Here is a 24,668-nt window from a genome sequence, read left to right as displayed (position 1 = left end):
GCTCCACAGTGCCCTTATGGATCTTGAAATCTTACATTTCTCCAGCCCAGGGCATGTTATTTAAGTAATCTCTCTCCCCGCCCCCCCCCCAAATGCACATTTACTGAATTTTACCTGCTATTCTCTGTGTACCCACCTTGATACCACACTGCTCTCTTGGCCTTATGTACTTTTACCAGAGCCATTGGTATCACTTAACTGTATTGCCAACCCATCGAGACACATGTCCTGGCAGGGACCCTTCTGCTACGTGGCTAGTTACCAGTCTGCTCAGGTGAAAACACATCACCTCTTGCTTCCCTCTCCATCCCATCTCTCAACCTTCTGCATCAGGGCAGTATTTTGTCTTCTCCTTGGGCCTACCTAGATTCCCTGATTTCTTCTTGTGATGTACTCCGGCCACGACCTTTAAAAATGTAAATAAATGTCAATCAGCTGCACATTGTTCAGGGCTTTAAACGACTTGTTCAGAGAAGCCTAACAGAGAGCCACGATTTTCCTTCAAAGAAGTGATTAGACCATACCATACCATGACCTTAAAGATGTTTTATTATTCTTATTTTAAATGATCATTTCAGCCAATTTAGCAGATACAGATGTAACCGTTACTGGCCTAATTCCTTGGATCTCCTCCAGAGACTCTTAAAGCCTAGGTGCAACATTTACTACTCTCTCTTCCTCGGGGAGAATAACTGTTTTTAATGAAAGCTCGCATATTTTTGCTGGGAGATCTGTCATTCAGTTCATAAGCACTTTCAGAACTCTTAGATATACACCATTACAGTCCAGTTGACTTATTGCTTTTTAATTTATCAATTTGCACCATTACTGGCTCTTCTGACATCCCAGGTCTTGGATAATACTTCATCTTTATTACTGGCAAAGAGTGACAGTATCTCATCATTAATACGAGAAGAAAGTGGGGCCAGGGCAGGTGTATCTCAATAACACGGCAATGAAGACTCAAGCAAAGAAGCAAGCTGTGACGAACAAGTTTTCTTGTCTTTATTAGAAAGAGACCTATACAATATAGCAGCCTCTCTCTGCAGTACTTTACAACTTCTGTTCCTTTATTTATTTATTTATTTTAATTATTCAGAATACTGTACAGCTGACACAAAAATCTCAACGCGGAGAGAGAGGAAAGGGAAACATAATACAAACTGGCATACTTAATCAAACCAAAATCATATGAAACAACAAGCGAAGTGAAATGTTTGTCAATCGGTTTAATTACAGTACAAACAATATAAATAAAGCATCGAGTCATTGTAAAACAAACTTGCTGAATGAGGTAATATAAAAACAACAACAAAAGACTTTTTTTTTTTTAATAATTTCCACACTTGTCTTGCCATCATTTATACATTACTATTTACAGAAACAGAAAAAAACCCCCCAACCCTAAAACCCCCAAACTTGCTATAAAGCCTGCCATGTGCTAGGTATCTTCTGCCTCTACCCCAAGCAGAGGTCTCAGGTGTCCCTACTCACCTGGGCTCCCTTGCTCCCCATCCCAACTAGAAAGACAAACATCACAAAGCAGAAAAATTGAAAAACTTGGGGGCTAAACATGGCTGAACATAAAATCTAGCCTTTGCAGGCGGTCACAGGGTATTAAAGAATCAAGAAAACAAACCAGCGTACACATCCGCTTCCCGAGCAGTGCCGATGGTGCTTCCCAAAATAAAGGTGATGGCTAGATTGAACCTCAAATCACAACCTTGCTGAAAACAGGGGCCAAACTCCGACTTCAGAGAGGCCAGGATACAGCCCATCCGCACTCAACTCAGCCACCTTGAAGCTGTTTTGCTTTGGACATGGGCAAAGCATTGGGGATATGCCCAAACCCTGCTGCAGTCAAGCAGTTTAAGGCAGCAGGAGCTGCAGAATCAGGCCCCCAGCAACTCCAAACCAGAGTCCAAAGGCAAGAGTTACACAAGACAAGTCCCTGCTGTTTTAAAAGACACTCCTCTCCCAAATCTCCCTTCATTCTGTGCACCCACCGACACAAGCCATCTACTACAAGTGAAAGATGCTCGTGACATTGAAATAGTAAAAGATACCTGGGGCAAAAGCATGCGGTCCCCTGGAAACTTGGTATTTCCACGGAGAAAAGGGCTGTGCTTTCAGAGGATGGGTACGTCCTATTTTCCCTGTGGATTAGCAAAATGAGCTCAGTAGATTCAACGGAGAATCCATTTGAATCCCTGGATACATTGGAAAAAATGCTTGGAGGGGTTTTCAACAGGATTTCAAAGTAATTCTTTTGTCACAGGTGCAAGAAGGGGAAATAAAAGATCCTCCCACCATCTCTGTGCACCCAGCCATGTTTCCTACCATACCTTGCCTAGCTCCAGCAAACATCCTTCTCACCCTGCCAGACTTGCCCTCGCCCTATTGATTTCCCCTGACAGGACTATAAACTGAAAGCAAGGGTAGAAACGGTGCGAGCAACACCTGGTCAAGTTTCCCTAGACTTCTCAGTGCGTGCAAAGCCTCAGCGCTTCAGCTGAGGTTTGTGGCTCCCTCAGGGGAAAATTTTGGGGCCAGAGCTTAATGGCTGAGAACACATGGCGGGAGGGATGAGGAGCTGCTCTTGGGGAAGGACCCACCTGGAAAATGCTCTTCAGTAACATCTCACCACCATCATCCCCAACAGCCCCACAAACAGCAGCAGGACTCAAAGCATCTCTGAATCAGCTACAGGAGGGCAGCCCGCTGGTCCCACACTTAAATTCAGCCAGTAAGCTGAGTCTCAAGCAGACTTATATAAAAGAAAGGGCCTCTGAGCAGCAGGTCCTCCATCCTTTTCACCGTCAGAATCTCCTTCCCTGCTGTTTCCCACAGTAACACCCCCAGGGCTGGCGAGCTGGGATTTCTTCTCTCAAGCAAGGGGGCTACTTCAGTCCCGGTGGCCAACTTGAAGGTTTTCTCAAGTTGAGTGTTACTGCCTGAAGGAACTGGATTTTTAATACCTCGGAGGCAGGTATCTGTGCAAGTCCTGAGTGTCTGATGTCTTGCAAGAGCCCCAGTAAGCCTGTACCTTACATTCCTGCATCTCTCCATCCCTTGAGCAGGTGTCCTCCATCCCACGCCTGCCTCCTTCGCTCTTGGAAATGGCTGGTCTTACTCAAGCTGGGAAACTTGCCCGTTTAGAAACATCTAACTGAAAACCCGGCTCTAGCTATAGAGTCTGATTAATGTGTAAATGCGTGCATGTACATTTCCACAATTGCTAATAGCAGTATGTAGAGCATATATGCATATATAAGCACACATATGCACACCAAAAGCAAAGCACGTGTAGTTAGTGACCTCCATGTGATACACCACCTTTATCTTAGGACCCAAGCCACCTTGACTGCACTTCATCCACCACTTCAACGCAATCCCCAGTTCTGGGAATGAGTTGCCAAATACCAACTCACCTTCAGCACCAAAACCCTTCCTTGGTCCTGCACGAGCTTGGGGTTTGCCTTCAGCACAGATCAGATGCTATCAAGTTGTCTGCTGTGAGGGGTTTTACTCCCTGTACCTTGTCATTCAAGAGGACCAGGGAAGTGTTTTCAGCTACTTCAGTTCTCCGAAACAAAAAATCACCAATCAGTTCTGGAAAACGGGGCATACACAAAAGAGCTGATGGTGCATTCACTGCCAGCAAGCAACATGGTCATCCCAAACACATGCCGTTAGACCTCTGTAAGCATCCCCACCCCCACCCACCCTTCATGTTTTGTACATAACACACAGGTAAAAATTACTAGCTCTGAAGCACTGCAAAATAGTCAATCCTTAGTACTGGAAGCTAAACACACATCCAGAAAGTTCATGGCCAAGAGAAAGCTGAAGCTCTGCCTGTCAACAGAACTGACCGCTACCACTTGAATATACCACAGGGATTTGGGAGATAGGCAGACATACAGAGATAAAGAGGCTAAAACTGCTGAAATGCACAAAGACATTTTTATTTCAACCGCCCACAAGCAAAAGTCCTCCTGAACGTTCAGTGAACGGTAGTAAACGATGGGAGTTAATTCACCCACATATTGCTGTCACCTGAAATGAAACACAGGGGCCAAGGTGACCAGAAGCATGCCTAGTGATTTGGGGCTTAAGATGGCTCTAAAAAAAACCCAAACAACCTTTTATTTTCAGAAATCATGCAATCCTCCTCTCAAAACACAAATTATTCACAGCTCCTGAAAATCTTGGCCAAAACCCTTCGAACCTCCCTTTAAAACGTGAGACAGATTCAGTCAACTCAAGGTAAACTGTCATGAGATCACCCAATATTTATTTTAAAAACTGGCCCATACTAAACAACAAAACCAAACCTAGAATATTGTAATACAACCAATCTACCTACCTACAGCTTTGGGTATGTTGCTCTATTACCTCTCTATTTTTTCAAACGGGAGATTATTTTCTAATAAAACCATTCAAACCAACCTTCTTTTTGTAGCTTCGAATTTAAGAAGTCAAAATGCATTGCAGAACCTTTTAATTTGGGGTAGTTTAGTGTTCTTCTACCTTGAAAAGATCTTTACTCTGGAGTGTTTTTTTTTTTTCTGCTATGCAGCAAACACAATAACATCCAAAACCGTTTTTCTACACAATAAATTTTACCCACAAATCACCAAGAATGGAAGGAGATGTTGAACTGAGGATCTAAGACTAATAGCCGGAGATCCCACGTATGAATCGCTGTAGTGGCCACCACAGGGGAAACGAAGATGCTTGACAATGAGATGCTGATGGCCAAGTTGTCTCCTATCCAGCCAAGCTGCCCCAGGTTTGGTCCCCAACGCTGTCCTCCTTTACCTTGAGTCCCTCCAGCCACAATGACCATTAGTTCCCTGTTAAGGTGCAAACACGGCTCCCCGAGACGTTTGGAAAGGGCCCCTTCGGGACCCCCTTGTGAAATCTGTGCTTGTCTCCACTATTACTACTTCATACTAGAAACTACAAATTACTTCATTTTTCCCGATCTCCATACAAATATAAAAGATGAAGCTATCCAAACCCCATATAATCTAATTATACTACATTACAGTGCCGGAGATAATTTCTAAGCCTGTATCTGCATTCCCACCTCTAGTCCTCTCCCTATGTTACTCAGCTACCTCTGGCCAGAGGAAATCTCCAAGTGCAGCTAAAGCTTTTTTTGCACTAACACACATAATTTAAGGAAACAGGGAAAAGACAGCAAATTAAACAATATTTATGTTTACACAGTTATTCTACACTATACCCAAATGCTTAAAAATCCTCCCTACCTTCCAGGAGTTCACCTGGCTTTCTGAGCAGCACCTAGCTCAGAATATACAAAGGTTCTCCAAAAATAGCTTTTCTTCTGTCCCCTTTTAGCAACGAAATCAGAAATCTGGTAATGGAAGCCCTTGGCCAAATCTCTGCACTGGCAGGACCCTGAATTTTCCCAAGGTTAGGTCTTATTTCTTCATAAATAGTGAGGAAAAGTAAAACCTCCTCAGATCCGGGAATATCAAGGTTCAGATGACGGATACAACACATTGTACTCAGCTACATTGTTCAACAGCAATTAGCTTAAAATAAATGGAAGGAAAGTGCTGATGTTAATAGCAACGGCTGACTCACTTCTAGTGTTTTAGTCATTGTGGATAAAGTGCAGAAGAAGGGGGATTTAAAGGTATCTGGGATGATGAAAAGGGTTAAAAGGGGGACGCAATGAAAACCACAGCCGCGGACTCCATTTTCGGAGAAAACAGCTTTAGCTAACATGTTTCTGTTGGGATTTCTTACTGACTGGATCTCAATTTGTTTTTAATTTGCTCATAACATGCTCAAAGGGCGTAAATAGCCTGGCAAGTGGGTTCCATAAAAGCAACAAGAGGGGCTAAACATGAGACGAAGAACAGAAAAAGGACGGGTTAACAGAGCGAAAGCAAGGGGAACGATTCCTGCAGGTTCTCCAAGTGTCGGTACATATTGCCTGTTTCCGCACCTGGATGGCTTCAAGCACATCCTTTCTGCAAAGTGCAAACACATCCCCTGAAAAGCATGCAGAGCCCAGAGACCTTGGCTCACAAAGCCAAGCCCCGCCGGGCTCCAGCCAAGGAGAACTTCCTCCATCCTCCCTCTCAGCTGTGGTGGGAAGGGCTTTCCCCTCCTCTCCTTCACCATGCAAGAAGGGGATGGAGTCTATGCTGGCCTGACTTTCCTTGCTAGGTGGCCTGTCCCACTAGCTCAGGAGGTGCCACACTTCTCACAGCCATCCAACCAAACCCATTTGAACAGGGGATGCAGTAGCCAACACTCCACGAGGCACGGACCCTCGGGCTCTGTTCTCCTGCGGCTGGAGCATCACCAGTTGTAGTACTAGAGGTCTCTCCTGCCTTGGAGAGACAGTGCTGGGTGATGTCCTGTCTTTCGAAGGGATCGCTGCTGCACGCCCGACTGGGTATCCTCCCTGCAGACCCCCAAATGTTTGGGGGAAGTCATCACATAGTCTATGCCACTTCAACATAGGTACTGCCAATGCTTACACCTCCAAGGGAAAAAACCTGCCTTTAGGTTAAAAGAAACTGTGTTACTGCTTGATTAAAGTATGAGATTATTAGTTGGCTAGCCTGGATATATCATTTTTCCTATGATACAGTGGAATTTCCTCTCCTAAAAATATTCTGTGTTTTTTCGATGTTCACGTTCAGAAAATTTTATGAAAGGAATGTATAATTCTTCGACCTGAAATCTGCATGACAGCCTGGCTGCCTTTGTTTCTCTAACATCACTCTCAGCTTTGTAAGAAGAAGGTGGCCCAAAGAGAGCATTAAATGACGTAGAGAAAATATTTTCAATTAGAAAAAAAAAAACACCTCAGAAATGGAACATGCATTGAGAACCTAACAGCAGCAAATCTGCCTACCACATATTTGAAACATTGGACTTGGTTTTCGGATACAAATGCCCTTGATGTTCCCGGGGGAACAGCAGGCAGCTATAGCACCTTTGGGACGATGAGCTGTGATTCCTGAAACCCCGCTGTGTCCCCCCGTAGGGGTGTAAAGCTCATGAGCACCAAGACACAGCGGGCTTCACAGCATCCCCTTCAGCTGCACGTTAGATGGGTTGTCCCATCGCTGAAGGACCACCCGTAAGTACCAAAGATCAGGGAGCTGCATGGGAATGATGGAGAAATAGCAATTATAACAGACACCCTGCCTCAATTGAAAAAAAAAAAAAAATTAAAATTATCCCAGTATGAAGAGAATCAGCTGTAGCCTTACTCTGATGCAGCCAGCCTAGGCTGGTTGAAGAAAGATCTCCCCCCCAAATAGTCAAAGGTCTATACAGTAACAAAGTACAAAATGAGAACACCACCGAGTAGGAAAAGCTGGTCAATGTTCTCGTGCTTCCACCTTGAGGCTCGCTTTTCTTTCACGATTTGATGATTTTACATCAAATCTGTAATTTTCTGATTTTTTTTTCTTAAAATAACCAGATTTCTTTTTTTTCCTTCATGTTTTGTCCACATACACTTTATTTAGCAATTGCTACACTCCTCCCATCTGTATGCCAAATGAAATCCAGAGCCCCAAAGGAAGAACACCACTGAAGGCTTGGGAAATGCATACGAGCAGGTAGATTTGCAAATTACTATGCTGTGTGCACCTCACTGCCTTCACATAATTGCTCCTTTGCCATCGAATTCAGTTGAGTTTTCAACTTTCTCTGTGATACACCCTTCCCCCATCTTCACATTGCCATATGCCACTTAAAAAAAAAAAAAAATCACTTTTCTGCCTGCCAAAACCTGTACAGCCTGCTTCCCCGTGCCAGAATCCTACTTTGTTGAAAACAGGAGAAGCTGGGATCTGCCTGGTAATACCAAAATAATCAAATCAAGTATTAAAACTTGGAATTCAAATGAACTGTCCAGGCTACTTTCACAAGCCATTTTTCTTTCAGAAAGCAGCCAAGTTGGGAGTCAAGCGCAGCCATGCCCTGCCCGCTGCGGTGAAGGCTATCAATTCTGAACTTAATCAAATCTGATCTTCCCACAGCCAGGCTAGGGCTTTTTGTCTTGGCTTGTGAAAGCTTCGTGACTTCTGGAGTAAAATATATTTACAGCGCTGAGAAACAGCCTCTTTCCTTTCTAAAAGGTCTCGTACACTTTTTTTTTCCATGCCAAACGTGCCATAATCTCCTCCTGATATGTTCCTCAAAGGCTTGCGATGGAAACAAGAGTTCACTGCTGGGAATGTTTTCAATGTACAATGATCTGTAACCCACAGATCCTAACTAGTTGCACATTATTTAGTTCACATCCATTACAGTTTATAAATTAACAGAGATGTCATTTTCTGTACAAAAAAAAAAAAAATCAATGCATATTTATGTTTTTTTTATTCAAATAGATTTTACATACATATAATCTAGAGACACAATACAAAAATCTGTATAAGTTAGGCAATGCATCACAGGAGTGACCAAAAACTCAACACATTTACCTTGGCAAAATGACAGAACCTATTTCTGCTGGCTGAAAAAATATTAGCCTTTAATGCGTTTATTAATTTCACTAAACGTACTTGAAATGTTTTTCCTTAGCGGTATTCATTATTCCTTTTTGTGTTTCATAGTTACTCTTATTTATTTTTTCCATTTTGTTTTTACACCAAGGAGACTGCAGTCAAATAACACTCAGCAACTCATTTCCTCTCTTTGGACTGAAAAATTAAACAGATACTAAATTATGACAGTGAATTTAGAAAGGAGGGCTCCAAGGGCTTGAAAGAACATGTCTGAGATAATATGATGCTTCTAAGAATATTGCAATCACATCCAAGCAATCACCGAAGCGTGCCATGTAACTACCTCCTCAGCTAATATGCTTTTTTCTCCGTGATGACTAATCATGTTCTATTAAACAGCGGTAATGCTGGAAGAACTCAACTATACAAGTGTAATGAAGCCAGTATTCTCCCCGGACAGATTAGCTACAACTGATTTGACACATACCATCATAGGAGCTTCAAACCTGACAAACTCTGTGCTTGCTTCTGATTTATGCCGTCAAGCTCTTCAGAGAAGAGAATGAAATCCAGGCGTTGCGTTTGGTAGAGGTGAAATGTACTGATGTGCTTAACTGTCAGTTACGGAAAGTCACCATCTCTCCTTCCTTCTCCTCTCGCTCGCCTCTCCCTCCGCCCCTTCCCTCCACGCTCAGGAAGCCTGTGTCCCCCCCGAGGACGACCGTTCTCCCAAGGTCCCGGTGCTATGCGCGGCGTGTCCTGCTCAACCCACTCGCTCTCGCCCACTTGCTTCCATCGTTCGAGAGCTGTCACTGAAACAACTGCTTTCTCTGTAGCCCCTTTTGCTCCTTCTCATCCCCTCGCGCTCTCCAGATGCGCTGTTTCCGGATGGGACAGGGATGTACTGAAGGGAAAAGGGAAAAGGAGAGTTACCAGACTCACAGAGCAGAGCTGTGATGGGGATGGAGGAATATGAGGCTGCAGATGTAATTCAGGTCAGCGAATACACGAGTGAGCTCCTCAGATGATGGTGGGCATCCTTCCGCTGCTGTTGTTCCGGTTATTGTTCTTCCTGGACAAGTTTGGAGTGGCCATGAGGACGAAGCGCTCATCGGGGCAGCCGTACTGGAGGAGAACGTCAATGCACTCCTGGCTGGAGGCCTGCCGGGCGTAGGCCAATGCTGTGTTTCCATGGGCATCGCGTGCCATCACGTCAACGCCGTACTACAGAGAGAAGAGATGTGCTGTTGGAAGCTGCAGTGCCAACAGAGCGTTAAATAGAGGGAGCGGATATGGGAGAGATAGGTTTAAATTTAAGTGAGAATGGGGAGAGGGAGCGGGCGGGATACCAGCCTGACAACGTGAGCAGCACTGAGTCACACACGTAAAGGTTTCTACGGGGAGAGGCTCAAGTGCAGAACGAAACTTGCTGCAGTGGCGTTTCAAACAGGTGCCAGGGGAACCTCCCCTTCCTCATTTCCTATGCTCTCCTTTACTTCCCGTCAAGCAGAAGACAGGCAGAAACATACTTTTTTATCACAGTGCTGCCTTTTGAAAGCATGCAGTGAAGAACATCCAGGCTCAGGACACCAGCAAACTCTTTGTGAAACCCTCAAGTAGCAGGTCTGGGAGGTCCAGCTGAGGGGGACAGCCAAGCAAAAGCCAACCCAGCCAGCCCCTTCCCCTGGATGCCACGTACTTACCCAAATCAAGAGCTGCACTAACACCACGTTTCCTTTCCTGCATGCCAAGTGGAGGGCAGTGCGCCCATCACCGTCTCCGCAGGTTTCGTTCACCTCTTCCCGAGTCCCGTGGGCAAGGAGCAGGATGACCGTCCGCAAATCCTCCTCCGCTGTAGCCCTCAGGAGATGCTGGCCCAGAGAAAGCTCCAAGCACTGCAGTGGGGCAAGGAAGAGCTTCTGCTCGTATTTTGCACGTATCCAGCGCTCTTTTTCTTCCCTAGAGAAGCCAAAGGAGACAGGTCACTCTAACCTGGCTTCGCTGCCTCTAAATGGTGGCAGTTCAGCTACCAGTACACTAGCAAACAGTAGTTAACCAACAAGGAAATTATTCCCCCTTCAAATTTTTGGCAAGAAACAGTTCACCCAACCCTCGTATTTGCAGCAATAGTTGTGTCACCCATCTCATCGTTACTGAACCATATTAATGCAGTGCCCAAGATCCCCCTCGGTGGATGCTGTGCCTATGTGGTCATAAGATCACAACAGCCAGGAGGTCTTAAAAACCCGGGGCTGCCCTGAGGGCTGGCAAGAGGTCAGTGCAAGAGCGCTCACCGTCATGAAGACCAAAGACAAAACAGGCAGCCTGGTTCCACATTGAGGTTGTGCTGCAAAATACATTACAGAAAATGCACCAAATTTCTGTATCTAAGACCAGAAGTAACACTGCACCTGGGTTTGCATTTCAGACAGGAAAGCAAGCCCTGAAAGACACAGCCATGCTTGCAGGGGTGCTTTTTCCTTCTACAAGTTGAGTAATGTTTCCAAAGCAAAAGGCATATGGATGGTTCCTCTGTTTGTCTTTCCAAAATGCAAACCACCAAAACAATACTTTGAAGCACCATTTCCTCCTGATACGTCAAAGAACTATCAGAAACTTTCTGGATGCTATTAGGTTACAGGAGAACAAGGACTACAAACAAGTCCCTCGACTCTCCATTAAAAAAATTACCATACAATTATATGATCTAAGAGATCTAGCCCTAAACAAAGTTCCATTTAGAGGCACCTCAGGTAATCTGTTCGGCCTGTGAAAACCATATATATCACCTAAGCTGGGCAACTTGTTACTGGTGACAGATTTTCTCCTCCGGAGTACAAAAGGCAAAGCTCTGTTTACGCCTTTCAGCCATGTTTACACTACTCCCAGTAATCTAGTGTCAGGTTAGCCCTAATCTGTTTTTAAATGCTTATGTAAACAGATCCTTCCAACAGCAAATCTGGATTAGTTTTGCATCATTTCCTGGTACATGTGGAGTGACCTTGCTTTGACCTCCCTGGATGCTTTTGGGCACAGCTTCCCAAAGCATCCGCTTCTCTACCCCAGCACAATTTACCTTACAAACAGGTCCAGGGCTTTTTTTTTTTTAGAGAAAAAGTACAAACAGAAAATTAACACAAAGAGTGCTTCGTTTAAATCAAACCTTTGAATGACTCCTGCGAGCTAAAAGACACACCAAAAAAAACCCCCAAAACATTTGGGGAGCTGCAAATTAACCTTTGATGGCAGGATCTGATAAACAGAGTATCAGTTCAGGTATTCCAGATGGAGAGGAGGAAGAAAAGGACTTCTGTTACTATTCTTTAATTCATGTTTTTTGTATTTGTATTTTTTTAAGGTAAAAAACCAAACTAGAACCAGTGCCATGAGGAGGATAAAGTAACATGCAATATTTTACAATAAAAAGGGCATTTTTGCAACACTGCAACAGTTCTACTTCCAGTATCCATCTAGAGTATCTTCCAGGATGTTTAACAAACATCTCATATGTTTTTTAAACATGTATAGAGATATTGAGAGTATAACCAATATATCTACTACACGTTTAAAATGTGCCAGACTGAAAAATGAAGTGATTCAACCTGTGCTGTTCTGCAACAGTGGCACACATCAGGGCTTAGGGAATTTATTTCTCACACGCCCATACATCCTGAAGGCAAAACATACCTCAGGCACATAACTAATAAAATTTTTTTAGCCTAGTCAAGTCTGCAAATGAATCCCCCCTCTCCCCCAGACCATCTTTTGAGTGATAGTAGAGCAGGATAGACACCAACGACCCAATCCTGCTTATGTTTATCCTACTGTCTCAAAAGGCTGGGAGAAGAACAGAAAACCCCTTTAAAAATAAATCTAATGGGAAGGGGTATATGGTGCCACCTGCATTAGTGATGGAGAGGGTGCAAATGGTCCTTCCTTAAGGCACTCTTCTGCACTTATGATCAAGTAACCAGTTCATTAAGGCCCAATTCTACCTTTGGAGTCACATTAAGGGTTGTGGTGGGAGCACAGCAAACGCTACAAACAAAAATAAAGGTGTCTTAAAAGCCTCAGACATTTGGGGGCAGCATGTCACTGACATCGGCTATCGAATGAGATTTAGATCTTCAACTGTACAAAGTGAGCACAAGAAAGATATGTTATTTGGATTTTCTGGTAGAAAACGAAACTTTTTCACAGAGGTAGGAGGAAAAGCACGCTTGCCCACATCTCATGGACAGCCAAAATATAGAGCCACTGTTTTTGAATGTGTATCTAGAAAACCGATGTCCACAGATACCCTCCCTACATCTCTGGCACAAACCATTTCATTTTGAATGGGAAGTCCTGGGGACTTTCCTGGAAGACAGCTTCAGCTCCGCCGCTTGCATTCATCTCAGAAATCCTGACAACAAGACATAAATACTATAACTGTTGCTCTGATGCCCCAATTTCACTTCTGGGATCCACAGATTGTCTTGGTAGAGGTTTCATTTCCCCCAAGGAAGGCCAGTCCAAGAGCAGAGTTGTCAGCAGTAGATCACTTAACCTCATTGCAGTTCCCTGGAGGACCACTGTTCACATCCCCTGTTAGCTAATGAGCTAAAAAATGAATTATTGGAGCGGTCAGCAATAAGCAGGAAGAGGAGGCACAGTGTTTCATTTCAGCCAGTGCTGACATACCTTTAAATAAATCAACTGAATAAGAGAACGAGGAAATGTGAGGAAGAGCAACTAATCAGGAGAAACACACTGAACCAATCCCTAAAAATAAAGGAAACGTACATCGGCTAGTAAATATTTCCCTCGTTTTCTTCCCTTAGTTGTAATCCTAGTAACTTCCACTCTAAACAACCCCCTTAACACCAGAGAGTTTCAGCTGTAAACAAGACTCTTTTACTGAACTTTTAAAATCCAGCAGAGTCCTTTTCTCAGGACCAGATTAAAGCCAGTGTGCTGGAGAGGCAACATCATCATGTGCTCAGATGGTCGTGATGATACCCAGCGCTGGAGAAGGTGTGAGCTGCCTCTTCCTCCTATGTACTAAAATGACTTCTTTTCTTCAATGATCATGCTAGCTGCTATTTTTTCAATGCATACACACAAAGGAATTAATAGATTATAAACTTAGAGAAAGAAAAAAATACAGTTATGGATCAGACTTTCTTTGAGCCTTTTATCTCTGAAGCTATGCATTCAAACCCACACTGCTGATACAAACTTCAAACCTCACCCGTTATGCAAGGGTCAAATACAACAGAGTAAGACTGCAAAATACTCTGCAGTACCAAGAGAGGAATGAACCACTAAGTCTTGGCCAAAAAATACCACCAAGCTCTTTGCTCTTGCAGGAGTCTCCATCACTAGTGAATTCTAAGTACATACAGTGGTGTGAATAATGAAATCTCTGCCACGGCAGCAATACTGTACATAGGTAAAGGGTTATTAGGAACAGATGAAAATTTCAGTTCTTAGTTTATTTTGATCTAATTAGGTGCTTGCTTCTCAAGATAATGTCCAATTATTTAAATTACTCTGCCAGCCACATCACATCATTATTATCTGGAAATATAAATACCGGGCATTGTAAGGGGGGAGGGCTAACTGGGTAGCATGAGAGAATATAAAAAGCAGATTTGCTTGGAGCACAACTTCGCTCCAGGAGCTACACTGCATTCCTCACTTGTGGGTTTGCACCAGAGATGCTCATTTATGAGCCCATGTCCTACACAGCTCAGCCCCGTAGAGCACTGTGTGGCTCTCCCACCTCGGTTAAATGCGTGTGGTTTTACACTGACAAATCCGAGTAGGAGCCTCATACCGCTGGTATCGAGTCTCCATCCTACTCCTACTTGCCCCCGTTCACCTCTGCCTTCAACTTCATTTGTCCCTCTCATACACTTGGCTGAGAGGCATGAAAGGCAAACAAGAAAAGGATCTGCAGGGTGGAAATAAAAGCCATGTTCATACAGAGACTTAGAACAGATTGTGTAAACAGCACACGGATGGAGAGCCTGAGAACTTGCCATCAAAATTCAACAGCTCCAGCGCAAGAGCAGCCTTGGTCTTACCAAAGCAATAACAAGGACGACAAAGATGTTGTGTCCCTTGCTCGTTATCTAAAATTACTCACCATTTGTTAAAAGGCTTGATGAAATTTTGAAAGGTTGCATTAAAAATATAACGGACAGCAGGTATTTACCACGGCAGAGCATTGATTTCCCACTATCAGAAATACCAAGCAGTATCGGTGCAGGCACTTTGAAGTGAAGTTTTGTCATCCACACCTTTGCCAACATGAAAAAGCTCTTGAAATTTTTTATCTTTTCTTCTCTCTTGCTAAACAAAATAATTCTGTAACTGAGGAGGCCTCTAACAGTCTCTCGAGTGCCGCCGTGCAGGTGCCATGCCCATGTATTGCCATTTCTGGTTGCTCACTGAAGTACAACCATTTAACGCAGTAGTAACCTGGCCAGCTCAGCAATAGCACTGCCAAATTTTCTCTCCTGTTGGCCAGCTGACAAGGTTAATGTGTATCTTCCAAGAAAATGAAGTAAATCTAACCCCCATACCTCCAAAACTCCTGGAGAGTCCCAGAATGTGTCATTAGCTTCATGGTCCAGCATGCAAGCAGCATGCATCACCTAATGACCAGCGCTGGGCAGCTGGTTGTGCCGGGGCTTGCCATTTAAATGAACTCCTTTGCAATGACCCCGCAAGCATCCGATAAACCGCATTGCTTTGGATAGGGTCAGCGACGCAATGTTGGGATGGGTAAAAGAGAAACATCAGGAAGGGTGCGGGGCGGGGGGGGGGGGGGGAGACGGGATTGAAATGTTGGGAAAGGTTCATGATGTTTTTAATTGCAACTAGCAAAGGGGGGGAGAAGAAGAGAAAGTGAGAAGAAAGGGCTAGCAGCAAGGAATTTCCAAAGTGTCTTCCTGCCCCAAGCAAAGCAGGAACTGGGAGGAGAGGCATGGAAGAGGAGCCGGGAACAATATGCTGAGAAAACACAGGGGCTTCCTCTCTCTGCAGGAGAAGACCCCACTCTATTGCAAAGTAAGTGCTTAGCAGTTGACTGCTTCCTAGCACGCATGCTTTCTCTCCCTGGCTGCGTTGCTAAGGGGGAAGGCGCACAAGCCCACCAGGGATATATAGGTCCCCAGCAAACAAGAGGGCTCCAGACAGCAAACAAAGACCGATGGGTATTTATTCCTTAATTACGAAAAGCTTTTAAGAAACAGGCCACTGTAAATCCCGCCTGCCGAGGAAAAGGACCAAGATTTATGTGTGCTGGGGCAAAGAGGAAATAAATATCTCTCTGGCTCCTGATCAATATTATGAGTGTTTTGCCAACCTACAGGGTGTTTTATGAGCTGTAAGGACAGAAAGGGATCATTAATAATTAAATAAAGTCAACCTATTAAGCTTATTACTTCTTACAAGTTAAACATCCCTGACGGATGAAGACCAGCCCTATAGGAAAGCCGCCGATAAGCCGACCCATGTCTTGTCTTGGACTGTGGACCAGGGCTCTCCAGGCGAGCAGCGTAGTAACCCAGCTTGGAAATGATTTAACTACTGTCTTTGCCAGGGAAGTTATCTGGCTGAGGACTGCGTTCAACTCAAATTTTTGTCCACCAGCAAGGAGAGACAAAATTCAGTGCCGTAAAAATATGCCAAATTTGTTACTTCTCCTACCATCAGACCTATTCAAGCAATCAAACGGAAACACCAGCCCCAAAAGACACAAATAAAGGTGGCTTCCCATCAGAAACATGTCCAAAGCCCCTCGCACTTTCAGGGAGCTGTTTTCTGAAGCCCACAGCCAGGATCTTCTCCACCATTAGCTCTACTACTATGTTTTCCAGTTTTCCTTTTATAGCTGTGTGTTTAAGGGAAAAAAAAAGCCCTACTGTGCATGATGGGCAGAGATCACTCACATGTGCAAAGCTGAATGTGCTTCTTAAATTAATCATGTCTTACATAACACTTACCCGTGTAATTGTAATTCGGATTCAGCAGAGCTTCTCCGCTTTCTTTGCCTTCTCTTCTGACAGCATCCCCCTATGCAGGGCTCCAAAATAGCTGCTCTTTCTGCACTTCTAGGTTAGCCTTCCAGTGATGCCATGGAGTAACCAGCAGCTCTCCCTTAGGTGTTAAGACACCTGCAGGATTTATTACTGCACAACATTAATTACCAGCCTGGCTGAGACATCAAGGTTTACTGACTTCAGGCTTTTTAGATAAATATCCTGCAATTGTGGGCTCTGATATATCACATAAAATTGCAGCAAACTTATGTTTTCATTGCAGGACACCCAATCTAATAATTTTTAAAGTATACTCGATAAAATATATCACACCTGAGGTTTACTCTGTATAAAGTTAAGCAAAAGCTATGTGACATACAGCGGTAGAGAATACTGCAGATACTAAGAAAAGGCTTATTAAGTTAGGAATAAAGATCGTAAGTGTGACAACTGTAAGCCCTGTCTTTTCTCAACACAAATCCAAGCTTTTTTTGCTCCGTGCAACTATGTGAAATGAAAACAGTCCCTAGAGATTTAACAAAAAGCTAGAAGAATGCCACAAGTTGTACCTTTCCACTAACCCCAAAAGCCCAAGAATTTTTTTAAACAGCATTGCCAGCAACATTAAGGAGGAAAAATCCCCTAACTATGGTGAACTCTAAGGATTTTAAAGACTTAGCTTGGTGAAAACAATTAAAAGAGCACTGTGAACAGTGGAGGAAGGTGGGTCTCTGCTAAGATGTGCAAGGAGAGACCTTAGGAGAATTTGAAATACAACAGACATAAATGACCACTCCCTTCTACCCACCTTCTGCTGACCAACAGAAAAACTATTGAGTTCATGATCCGATTCCTTTTACCTAGATATTGACGTACATGCATATAAACATCCATGTAAAATTTAAACCAAAACATATCACTGTGCTGGCTACCAAAAAAAAAGGCTAGCAAGTGAGTTATCGCTGTGTGGTTCTAGATACATACATAGACTGCCTCCATTTCTTGGGTGGTCAACCTCAACACTTGGCCATACTACAAATATTACCTAAAAAAAGCCAAAAGCTGCTCTACAACAGTCGCATGGAAATGCTAAAACCAAGGAGTATATTTGCATTTTGCTTGTTTGTAGTAATACATATATATATGCAGAGAACAGTAATTGCAAACATGTATCTAATGCATTTCATTATTCATGTGTAACAATACTTAACCTGATGTCTTAAGTGTATAAATCAAATTGCATTGTGCCAGTACCTAAACACAGACTGGAAATTTCAATTTACAATTTGATATACAGTCACTCAAGTTAGAAGATTCCATTAATTTGCAATTTGTTAACACTAATTTTCTCCTACACGAAGGCTATACTTAAATATAGCTCAAGAAATCATTACATATTTTTTTACTTATTTTTTGTAGGAAAAAATATGAAAATTCCATTTGAAATCAATTTTCACACAAAATGCGGCAGTAGTTTTGAACAGATAATGGAACTAAAAATAAACTATTAGGAAATGTTTTGTGGAAATTAAGGTAGTCTGTTATCTTGGTTACTCATGTCTAAAAATCTGGCTATTTTCACCCCAAATAGGCTTCTGCTTCCATATTCGTATTAGAGGAAGCTCTCGTACAGTATTCAAAGGGACGGGGGGAGGGAGAAGTGACATACAAATATTTCAATGCATAAATCTCAATAATCTGTGCCAGGTGAGAGACGGAGCGAGGTAGCCAAGTGAGGTTCTCACAGACCCTGAGTAATGTGGCATGTAACAGGGATGTACATCAGCGATGTGCTTTCCAGCGGCTCCTCCCGTGATGCGACTATCACAGCGCATTAAGGATACCATAACAGTTGCTGATGTGATCTGCTTTGGAACGTATCACATCATAAACAGATGAGAGAAGAGAAATGGAGCTTTTCCCCTGCTCATAATGCTGTAAGGTGGAGAAGTAGCATAACTATGAGTGCACCAATGCCTTATAAATAATGAGAGGCGGAGGGGGAACCCTCAGAGGTCTACCCAAAGGGCTGACAAACTTGCAGCACAGGCATTAAAGAGATCTCAAATGAGAGCTTGCTTAGCACGCAAAGGTGGCTTCAGTGATTCAAAATGGAAAAAGTACGTTGTGGGCTGCAGAATGGGAACACAACCTTTACCCGAGGATCAGGAACTGGAAGAGGACAGACTAATTACAATGCTTCACAAAGACCTTCAAAAATTGTCTTGACAATTTTGACCCTTTGTTACCAATAACTCCTATAGTTTTGTTTACAAGGAAAAGCAAAAGCTCTTTCAGAGGGCTTTAATATTATCTTAATTCCAGCAGAAGCAATAAGATGCTACTCTTTCTTTGGAGTATTTGGGAAAAAAAACCCCAACATTACACTGAATTTATATAAGACATAAAAGAGAAAATACAAGTAATAAACATTGTATTTGAGCTTAGACTGTGAAGAAAAACACATTTGGAGCAGCAAGCAAATAAAAACAAATGCTTGCTCTGCACAAGTCAGTAACGGAAGACAGGCACATTTGCAGCTGAAGGTCTAGAGGGCTGGGAAGTAGCCTGACCATCCCCATGGCCAGCATTTCTGTGATGCACTTTCTTCAGACACTACAGGGACCCCTCTGCTGCCCAACTCTCTCCTCTGCTCTCCTCACCTTCCAACATCTCCTCATTGGCAATTGCAATCTATCCCATACCCTCCTCTTCCTCTCCGACACATCTTCCCTTCTCCACCAACACACCTTTGGCTGTTCCACTACGCCACCTCTAATGGTTAGCTCTTCAGCTGCTTTGGCTGCCTCTTACATCTCACTGATGCTAAGGACTCTACAGAAATTGTTAATGTCATGAGACTCTTCCATTAGTTGCATTTTTTTAAAATGACTGTTTTTATTTAGTAAAAACGATGCCTCTCTTGGCAAGTTAGATCTCCTGAGGTATTCTCTCTGCTCATCAAGTGATGGGACTTCCCTCTATCTCAGTTTTAGTCAGCTGCAGGTGTTCGGTGCCTTCCTAAAACCACAAACGATAGTTAGTTTAAAAAAGGCTGTTGGTAGATCAGCTTACATTTCTGAAAAAGCAAAGGAGATGAAGAATTAACTTGAGTAACTGAGATTAAAAAAAGAAAAAAGACTAGAGAAATCCTCAGACATCCACAGAAATCCATAAGGTTTCCTCTGTACCTAAGAAATGAAATCTCAATGCTGGTTTTTTTTGTTTGCATATTTTCAACAACGGGACGCGCAACATTGGGGTTGCCCAAACGTGCCCCAAAAGGAGAGATTAGAAATGGACTTGGCTTTCAAAAGACACTTGAGTGCTCAGGTACTGCTGAGGCATTTCTAATTGCGCACCTCTGCCTATTAATCACTTGCAAACCTTTAGGCTTTTATGATTTACAAGCCATACGGTTGGTGCTTAACAGTGGGAAACCCACATAAAACCTGACAGCAAAGAAAATCCGCACTGGAGATGCCTGCCAAAAGTGACAGCAAGTTCCACTTCGAGAGCACCTCCGGAGAGGGGTATGCAGGGATTTAAAAGCTGCGTGCCAGAATTAAAGCCAGAATTAAAGAAATAAAGCCTCTTGCCCAAGCACTCTCGGTGTATAAGTGTCCTCTCTCTTTCAGCTACTCCCCTGCAAATCCCTCTTCAGGACACATTTGGAAATTATTTAAAAAAGATAAAATATCCCTAATCTGTTACCAATTAGAAGAAACATGTGAATATTATTTTCTAATTTGTGACTCAATCTTAAAAGCAAAGTCACTGAAATAATTACATTGGCTCCTGAATATTTCTATTGTGCTCCTGAAAAAAAAAAAAAATAGTGGGTACCTCCTCTTCTGCCCAATATGCCCCAGGGCTGAATGTATCAATAAGTACATCAAAGCCCTGAACATGAACTGCCAAAATATTGTAATTTCTGGTTTGTGGCAGCTGCAGCCCAAGGGCTGCCAAACTGATTAGTTACCTCCTAATGGTCTTTGTGCAACTTGGGTTTGCTGCAAGGAGGTGGGAAGGTAGAACAAGCCAAGGAGGATAGAAGTTGAATAGTAAACACATGGTGCTCAAGTTGTCCACTACAGAAGTGACCAACTTCCAGCTAGCCATTGATGCACAAGCTCTAAGCCAGGATTTGTAAGAGAGGCAATGTAGGCTTCTTTTTAAAACCCAGACACAGTGCGACTTGAGTGACTAACTCCTGAAAATTGGTAATTTCCTGGTGGTTAGCAGGAGGAGGCCCGCCAATGGGAAAGCAGAAGCTGCTAATAAATTTATAGTGCGTTATATGCCAATTAGACCCCTTCAGCCCTTCAAGAGGCAGCGCCACCAATCAGGTTATCATTCCACAAATGTACTCTTTAGAGCTGATCTCATCACAAATCAATCCTGCATTTAAAGTGCAATTCTCATTAGTATTACCCAGGAATGCACTTGTGAAACAATGCAAGCGGGTATTTTTCTTCTCCTAAGTGCCCTTCCCCAATGCCTTGTGCACAGCTATTTACTTCTCATACACAGTCATGTCTGAACTTCAAATGGTAAATAATCATTTTTAATACCACATTAATTCTGCATTGAACCAGATTTATTACACACGTCATACTTGGGAGTTTCACTGTCATTCACAAGCCAGCCGTGAACCTCTTGGTTAAATTACATCCTTGTATCTGACCATGCACCATGCAATATTCTATCAATACTGTGACTAAGAGCAGATCCCTCAGCTTCCCACCCCATGACATCCACAAGTGCTAAGACACCCGATGCTGCTCACTTGGGCATTCAGAAAAAGGAAAAATACAGAAGCAGAGAGAAATAAATAGTCTGTATGGTTTAGCATCTTCAGCATACATACAGATTTACTTTAAACTTCTGGTCACAGTTTAAACCACATCCGAGTGCTTATATTCTATGCAAGCGACATTGTGTTTTGGATGCTTTGCAAAGCCAGTTTGCCTTTGTCTTCTGCTGAACAAGGCTAGAAACAGACTTTAGTTTCAGCTTTGTAACCTACGGCAGTACAAAGATGCCTCCTGGCCAGGAACACAAGGCAACCCCAGTCACTGGTAATGCATTTTCCTTTTCTTTTCCTTCTTATGCTAGGTTCAGACCTCAGAGAAGCACACACAGAAACCTGACCCAACCCTAGGTGGCCTCCGCATATTTCAATTCAAAATTACCTCAAATCTGTTCTGACTGAGCTAAAAGCTTTGTGATTTGCTCTTGTCAGCTGCCACAGCATGAGCATGAATAGCAGACAAACGTCATATGATTGTACTTGTTTTGGCTCTGAGCGCTACGAGATGTTCTTCTCGGGGCTCAGGAAAAGGGTCACAAGATCTTCTGAGCTTGTGATAAGAAGAACAAACCACTACAGTCTTTCACGGCACTTTGTCCTCCTCCTCCTCCTCCACTGGAACACCCAAGAGCATCAGGACATGATAGCCGGTGCTGAAAGCTCACCTTGCTGCATCTCAACAGACGTAACATCCATGTTATGAGGATGTAAGGAAGAGGAACTCTCCAACACAAGAATTACGAAAGCAACCGTCATTTCCCTGCTCCTTCTCATATGCAGCCAGGTAAGTGCATTGTTAGTCACAGTAGGACCAAATTTTACTTGCCAAACTGCCCCTACCCCCATTTATTTTAAATTTTGTGGAGGCTCTTCACAAAAGAAACCCCTTAGGAAAAGCAGTGCATGATGCCTCAGCCTTGGGCTGTCACCTGCATCTTATTTCTACTTAACCTCTTAAATAACATTGGAATTCACTTTGTCCCCTGATGGGCGCTGTAATGAGAACCACCTGTCAATCACGGCTCCATTAGCCTGGACAGACTTTCACTTCCTGAAACAATTTATTGGATTCCCAGAAGCGAATGGACCTTCTTCCTTTTGAGCTGGGTTTTTTGGGGGGAGCTATTCAGCGGGAGCGGGTCTCCCTTCTGTTCCTGCTGAGCGGCCATTGTTTCCCCCGTTTGCTCATGAAAACGGTTTCCTGAGTTGACCCACCTCTTCTTGTCCCGGGCAGGCCGAGTGTTTGCCAAAAACTTCTTTCGACTGCTCAGTTCACCGGCGCTATACAAAACCCACCAGCTGTTTCCAGCCACTGGGGCAGGGGAAAAAGCCAATCGTACTGTTAACCCCTTCCCAACAAAAACCCTCTGCAGAAGGAGGTCTGCTTGGGTTGGGTGGTTGGTTGCATGAGGAGAGCTAGAGGGGCACGAGCCCGTCATCCTTATGGCAGATGTGTGGGACTCTGAGGTAGCTCCTTCTTACTTAGGAAAGAAATATCTGCTCTCATTTAGCATGAAAACTAAATATAATTTTGTTTTCCTCTTCCTTTCTCTTGGTTACGCTCAAATTGCAGCTCAAAGAAAAATCTTACTAATAGAGGCTAAAACCACTTTCATTGAAACATTATCTTTAAAGGAGTATTTTCATTTCCCTGAATGTGTGCAGTCCTTATGAGGTTCATTTGCAACGTGCCTATCTGTTTTGATGAGATAATAAAATGTCTTTTATTTAAAAATATTTCCATTTTCCCCTGAAGGAATTTAAATGGTCAGTTAATCTTTCTGCTTCGGAACAACCCACTGAGTAAATAAAAGAGGGCTCAAGATTATATAAACCAATATTTTTTTCATTCTAACACTGGTCTCAAAGACTAAAATACAACTGTACCTGAGCATTGGCTGTATGCCCTTTTAGTATAAATCAGTTTAACTTTTAGTCTGGGAAAGAAAAAAATGGAAACAAGATGATAGTTATCTCTAGCCTTCTGTGATTCTCAAGTCAATAGTAAATGGGGGGGACTCGTTAGTGCCATAGTGATCCAATCAGGATGAAATTATGCAGTCATGTAAGAAATAATATCTATTAGGCTAATTTAATCAACGAATACTTTACAGATGAATTAGAATGCAGAATCCAATTATTTCAAACATTTGGACTGTCAGCCACTGTGTTTTTTAAGCAGCGGAAGGGGAGAAAAGGAAGGTTTAAGGATTCTTTTAAGACGAGGGTGTCTGGGCTGTATTTATACCAGGAGAGCTTACAACAGCAGAAAACTGACAACTACAATCAGCACCTTCCGCAGCTCAGAGGGCTTGCGCCCAGGCGCCCCTAATCTAACCCCTCTCGTGGCTCCTGGAACACCTTCCTCTGGGATATTGGTATGGACAGCTTGATTTGCTGTTTTCAGTGGCTGATAATTACTGTCTCAAGTCTCTATAATTTCCCCTTGCCAGTCATTCTTTTAAAAGAAGGCTTACACACTAATTACAATAAGTCTTTTTTTATTTTGAAGATAAGATGTGCCCTTGGATTGGTGCAAAATACCCTGGTGCTGCAGAACTCCATCGATTGCATGTAGTATTTATTCCCCTTGAAAACAAAGACCTTGCTTTACAACGCCAAGTGAAGGGAAATGGTGTACACGTAATTACCGCTAGAAGGGGAAATTAGTTTAAAATGCAACTTGACTCAAATAGGAGAGGACAGAAGAACTGAGGGCTGCGAGTACACACAAATCATATCCTTGATCCAGTGCAACTCAACATTTACTTTGCCGATGCTTTGTCAAATCACAAGAGGATCATAATACACACCAGAAGACCATGATTCCTCCACCAAGGAGACTTTTGGATTGGGTCCTTACCACAGAATAAAGGCACAAGAAATCCCACATCCATGGCCTCTCCATGGAGAATTTTCTCCTGAATCCGCTGGAATTGGTGTTTTATAGAGAAAAACAGCAGCCACCCTCAGGCTAGGAAGTGACAGTGAGAAGTCTCCTCATCACCTTTCATAGTTTAAGGTGGACTCAAGTCCCCCAGTACTTCTCAAGAACTAGTGAAACATCTTACGTCTACACGGGTCAGTCTCATCACATGGGGCCTGCCCGTTGCATTCACTATCAGAGCAGTTATTCCAAGAACTGAAGATGGTAAATGAATATGTTTTGCTCAAGTCTACAGCATAAAAATAACTTTTTTCCCTTCTCTCATCAGTAATAGACAAGCTACTCCTGAAAGCTATTACAAGCTTGTACAGAAGAAAACAAGGCTACAAGAAAGCGATGAAGTCTTTAACTATCTCCTG

At 43.1% G+C, this 24,668-nt stretch overlaps 1 protein-coding gene across 10 annotated transcripts in view; it reads right to left on the bottom strand.

Annotated features, from left to right (window-relative positions):
* Positions 1 to 5,501: 5,501 nt before the first annotated feature.
* The window catches only part of AGAP1 (ArfGAP with GTPase domain, ankyrin repeat and PH domain 1), a 390,622-nt gene continuing 371,455 nt past the window's right edge, over positions 5,502 to 24,668 (bottom strand). For all 10 annotated transcript variants that reach the window (XM_049800184.1, XM_049800193.1, XM_049800202.1 and 7 more), the window contains 2 exons: positions 10,220 to 10,475; positions 5,502 to 9,740 (listed from right to left, as the gene is read on the bottom strand). In XM_049800184.1, the coding sequence (XP_049656141.1) occupies positions 9,537 to 9,740; positions 10,220 to 10,475 (460 nt within the window). In that variant the 3' untranslated portion in view covers positions 5,502 to 9,536. The remainder of the gene's footprint in view (positions 9,741 to 10,219; positions 10,476 to 24,668) is intronic.

The sequence above is a fragment of the Accipiter gentilis genome, chromosome 1 (assembly GCF_929443795.1).
Source record: "Accipiter gentilis chromosome 1, bAccGen1.1, whole genome shotgun sequence".
Lineage (NCBI taxonomy): Eukaryota > Metazoa > Chordata > Aves > Accipitriformes > Accipitridae > Astur > Astur gentilis.
This window is presented reverse-complemented; position numbering and strand designations above follow the sequence as displayed.